General features: G+C 43.9%; 1 protein-coding gene across 1 annotated transcript; it reads left to right on the forward strand.

Moving 5' to 3' along the window:
- Positions 1-1855: 1855 nt before the first annotated feature.
- On the forward strand, positions 1856-4682 carry LOC116190159 (glucan endo-1,3-beta-glucosidase 12-like). Its single transcript, XM_031519821.1, is given in 4 exon segments — positions 1856-2138; positions 2499-3344; positions 3347-3814; positions 4408-4682. Coding segments are annotated over 4 exon segments (1407 nt in total). The 5' UTR covers positions 1856-2080; the 3' UTR covers positions 4443-4682.
- The last annotated feature ends 891 nt before the right edge of the window (positions 4683-5573 follow it).

A 5573-nucleotide genomic window follows, 5' to 3' on the forward strand; every position in this document is an offset into this window, starting at 1 on the left:
CAAAAAAAGATTTTGGCTTTATATAATAGTATAAAATAGTATAGATGAATATGAGCTAGAAACTCTTGTATATTACATGGACATGACCATTTTTCATATGTATCAATAATTTTCTTACGTGATACCCTTTTCAGGGCGTAAAAAGAACAGGAAAATAATCGCATGAATTAACGAGGATTAACCAGTCAAACCTTTTATTACAGGAGCTTTTTGCATTAAAACTCGGTTTAGTGGGTCGAATTTAATGGAATTTCATCATAGTAATAACTTGAATATTAAAGTGAAAAAAAAAAAAGTTAACACCAGTGCCACCAAAGGAGCAACGTGACAATAGTATTGTTGACCAAAACCAAAACATAAATGAGAAGATAACTGCTTCATTGACTCCTCTCTCATAGTCGTGTAAGTTTTTCGTCTACATATTCCTTCTAGGCATGATATAAACGTGATGCCTGTTAATCAATACGATACAAGCGTTACACATGAAATATGTAGCAAAGATTACGTATAGCACCAAGTACCATCCTTCGAATCTCGGCTGTCAAATAGACGCTCGATCCGACCGACTTACCGGGTTTGTAAGTTGCAAGAGCGAGCAAGAGTGAACGGTTTACATAGTTAATGATACCATTAGGGGGCCATCCATCCGTCGCCATAGAAATCAGTCAAATGGAGCGCTGATTGCTGTCTGTATGGGGGGAGGGAAGGACAAATATGTAACGGCTAGCTAGCCTGTAATTGGGCCCATAATATCAGGACTGGACTGGAAAAGCAAAGCAAACTTCCTGTCAATTAATGAAATCAATTATTTGTTCTTAAGCTCCCCCAAAAACCCAACAACGTTCATATTCTTCTTTTTGCAAATTCACCATAGTCACTGTTGAATTTCCAAAGAAAAAGAAAAACGAAGACAAAACGAGTACCAAAAATCATTCCCATTTCGATTACATTCAACCGCGAAATTATCGCATTAGCTTCTAACGATGGGAATGGGTAACGGCAAGGCGGCGTGATCCATGATAATAACTTGGCTGACCAACCAATTCCGTCTTTTACCTCATTGGCTAGTTCGAAATTTAGGCCGCGAACATGTCACATGAAAACTTGATTATGGGGAGGCAGGTGGAGAAAAGTTCGATCTTAAACCAACAAATCCCCAAAGCAAAATAAATAAATAAATAAATACATAGTTAAATAAATAAAAGCTACAGTTAATTTCAATTTACTCACCGAACTTTCTCCTCATCTCGATCCACTCCCTGTTGTTTTCGGGTTCTAATTACCTGTCCAATTCGGTCATCGGCCTGCCTGAATGCAACCAAAATTGCCGACTTTGAGTAGGTCTAAAATGCCAATGAGTTTCAACCTTAATTAGTTGGTAAAAAGAATTTTTAGGTAAACATCCCAAGAGCCAATTGAGCCACCTCATGTGCCCATTCGTTATTTTAGACACGGATACATAACCGAAAATCGAAATTATCAGACATTCTCGATAAATATCTATATATCATATCACACTAAACAGTGGATATGAAATCCATTTACCATTTAGAAAATTATACGTATCGTGTAACTCTTAGGTGTTATGCTTTCCGATACGTATGAGGGAACGATTACTAGCGGTGGGAAGCATATGAAAGAAAAGATAATCGGAAAGGACCCGAAACCGACCCGAGGAGGCATGTCCAAGAAGCAAATAGTAAGGTAATCTAACACGACCTGTTTGTTAGTGCAACTGAAACGGTCAAGAAGGTGGGTTCCGTTGGTTGCGGGAAGGAAGAGGAAGTGGATGAATGGCACTTTTAGCTGAAGCAACACAACTACATAAGAAGAAGAAAGCTGCACAAAAATGGCAGCTTCTGTTGTAATCTCTCTCTTCCCCGCCTCCCCACGTCCGGCCCCACCGTAACCACGGCCCATTATTGCACTTTCGGTTTCTCATTAAACCCCCCACTTTCTTCCTCCACTCCCTGCCGCCTATAAATTCACTGGACTTCGCCCCCAGGAAGAAGAAAAACAGCCCCTTCTTCCTCTGTCTCTGTCGAGCTCTGTTTCGGAGTTCGAAAACAGAGCATCGCAAATGGGGCTTCTCAGATCATCCTGCTTCCTCTTGCTCCTGTCAATCCTTTCCGTTGCAGGTGAGCTGCTTCCGTTCCATCCACCATTTACGTTTATTTTCTTCAATGTGGAGTTATTGAGAGACGTTTCTAGCTTGAACTTCGATGAGATTAGGTGGACAACCGAATTTTACCAACGCCCAACTGCTTCCCCTGAGGTCGTCCGCCTTGAAAGCTTATCCTTTCACCTCGACCTGCTCCGGGAGCTCAGAAAGGAACAGCCTTTTCGAAGTTCAACCTTTGTTTTTCGATGATTTTCCGGGGCAAAAGTTGTTCAGTCACTGGAGTTTGATTGATGCTCTGTTTTGTTTATGTACAGTGTTATGATTTATCAATGCATTCTGTGGGATGAAGTCTTAGTTACTTGTTGCTGTTTAACAGAGTCGGGGTCGATAGGAGTGAACTATGGCCGGATAGCGGACAACCTCCCGCAGCCGCAGAAGGTGGTCGAGCTCCTCGAGCAGAACGGCATCACGCGGGTCAAGCTCTACGACACCGATGCCACAGTCCTCTCCGCCCTGGCCAACTCCAACATCTCCGTCACCGTTGCCCTCCCAAACGAGCTCCTCTCCTCGGCTGCGGCAGACCAGTCCTTCACCGACAAGTGGATACAGGCCAACATCTTAAAGTACTCCCCCGCCACAAAGATTGAGGCCATCGCGGTTGGGAATGAGGTGTTCGTCGACCCGAACAACACGACGGGCTTCCTTGTCCCCGCTATGAAGAATGTCTATGCCTCCCTGGTCAAGTACAAGCTTGACTCGGGCATCTCGGTCTCTTCCCCAATCGCCCTGTCCGCGCTACAGAGCTCGTATCCGACCTCCTCAGGGGCGTTCAAGTCCAACCTGACAGGCCCGGTCATCGGGCCAATGCTCGAGTTCCTGCGCAAAACCAAGTCTTACCTGATGGTGAACGCCTATCCGTTCTTTGCCTACATCGACAATGCCGATAAGATCTCGATAGACTATGCCCTGTTCAGGAACAACCCGGGCGTGGTGGATTCCGGCAATGGGCTGAAGTACAGCAGCCTGTTTGATGCCCAGGTTGATGCTGTCTATGCCGCCATGTCCGCGCTCAAGTACGATGATGTCAGGATTGTTGTGACGGAAACCGGGTGGCCGTCTAAAGGGGACCAAAACGAGGTCGGGGCAGGGCCCGAGAATGCAGCTGCATACAACGGGAACCTAGTGCGCCGGGTCCTGACCTCCCGCGGTACACCGCTGAGGCCAATTTCGACCTTGACGTCTTCCTGTTCGCACTCTTCAACGAGAACCAGAAACCGGGACCGACCTCGGAGCGGAACTACGGGCTGTTCTACCCCAGTGAGCAGAAAGTGTACGAGGTTCCGCTGACGCTGAAGGACCTGGCCAGTGCGCCGGCGTCCAATCAGAGCAAGAGCCAGGTGACACCGCCTCCGGCTCCCACTGAAGGGGAGGTGTCGACCTCTGCTGCTGGGCAGACATGGTGCGTGGCCAGCGAAAAGGTTGGGAAAGAGAAGCTGCAGGCGTCACTCGACTACGCCTGCGGGGAGGGAGGCGCCGACTGCAAGCCAATCCAGGAGGGCGCCACTTGCTACAATCCTGACTCACTCGAGGCCCATGCCTCGTACGCCTTCAACAGCTACTACCAGAAGCAGGCGCGTAAAGCCGGGTCGTGCTATTTCGGTGGTGCGGCTTACGTGGTCACACAGCCTCCTAGTACGTACTCTCGTATCACTTCCCTCTTTAAGTTCATCGATCTGAATAAGTATACTCATCGTTCGTATCAGTGTCGATTTTCTTAAACCATCTAGACTGAGCCTGTCAACTTGGTGTGCAAATCAAACCACTGAACATGAATACCCGGAAATGGATTTGTCGCAATTGCATTTGCATGGATTTAGGTCACCCTAGGCCTTGCCATATTTCCTAATAGTAGTTGCATTTCTTCACACAAAAGCAACATTATATTTGGAAAAAAATTCAAAAAAATGTCGGCTTTTAAAAATCATTGGTTGGTATGAACTTGCGCAAAGGCTTATGCATGTGTTAGGAATGCAATCTTTATCACCCTCGAGGGATTAATCGATCAATTTCGCCATTAGATGCGTAATCTAAGCAAATTTAAAGTATTTGAACATGTCAAGAGGTAGGTATCTTGTTGATCGGGCAATGCCATGAGTCCCGATCGATATCGTCATATCATTAATCGAAACAACGATTTCTTATAGCTTTCCTAAGCTTTGCAAAATTTCTTGCTTCATGTTGACTTGTTGGCTCATATTTTGTTTATCTGTTGATAATTTCTGCAGAATATGGGACCTGCGTATTCCCAACGGGCTACTGAAGAAGAAGAAGAGGATGAAAGGGGGTGGATTTGGTGAGACTTTAATTAGCCATAGACATAGGTTTAGATTTCTTGGAATTTTGGATTTTGTCCTTTTTTATTTTGGTGATGTATTTAATTTTATGTATTTATTATTATATTTATGTATTGGCATCATTGTTTAGGAGAACGAGCCGATTGGTCTGTAATTAAATCATGTTCCTTTCCCATATTCTATTCTATTATATTATTATAGCATTATCTCGAATGAATATTATATATTTATGATGACATGATTACGCACGGATTAAGGTGGAAAACGACATTGAAAGAAGAATTAATTGGACCAATGTCGTCTTCACTTTGTCTGCTGCTCTCTCTGGTTGGCCACTTCTTCTCCTATGTTCTCATCTCATCCTCAAGAAGTCGTTGTCTTAGCAGCAATTTCTGAAAATGTCTCATCGTGAAAACCTAATCTCTACCGAAGTCATTAACCCTCTGAAATCATGAAAAGATCAATCATGCATGAACATGTCATGTTTAATGCGCAACATTGGACGCGCGAGTCATTAGTTTCAGGCTCATTATATTTTTTCTTATCGCAATATAGACTCATGTCCTAATAGGAGATAGGAGAACGGTAGATAAAATGATACGAAAAGTCTCCCACAAGTAAAAGTAGAATAAAAAATTTATTCTTTTAAGTTATAAATGAGGCTTGTGAGCTCATAAGTAAGAGGAAAAATATAAAGTTATGAGATTCCCGCTCATAAAATCAAACACATAATCGCTTAGTCGGACATCGATGACAATACCAAATCCTTTTTCTTCGAGCCCATAATATTTTGTAGTGGTAGCAACTTTCTTTGAACGTAAGAAGATTTAATTGCTGATTAACTATAAAAAAGAAAGATTTAATTGCTGATAGAATGGCCAGAGAACTTTTCGAGGTGTCATGGGCCGGGCCTTATTCGTAAGTGGGCTGACCTCGTGGCTGGCGGCCCACTCCTCTCAATCTGCCGGCTGATGGAGGCCCATCTTATGGCTCCATTTTTCCATTTCATATGATGCATGCAGCAGATGCAGTATGCCCACTTCCTAATGACTGCTTTCATGTTGTGGGGTTCATATAGCTTCATAAAATATCCAATC

Source organism: Punica granatum, unplaced genomic scaffold (assembly GCF_007655135.1).
Source record: "Punica granatum isolate Tunisia-2019 unplaced genomic scaffold, ASM765513v2 Contig00336, whole genome shotgun sequence".
Classification (NCBI taxonomy): domain Eukaryota; kingdom Viridiplantae; phylum Streptophyta; class Magnoliopsida; order Myrtales; family Lythraceae; genus Punica; species Punica granatum.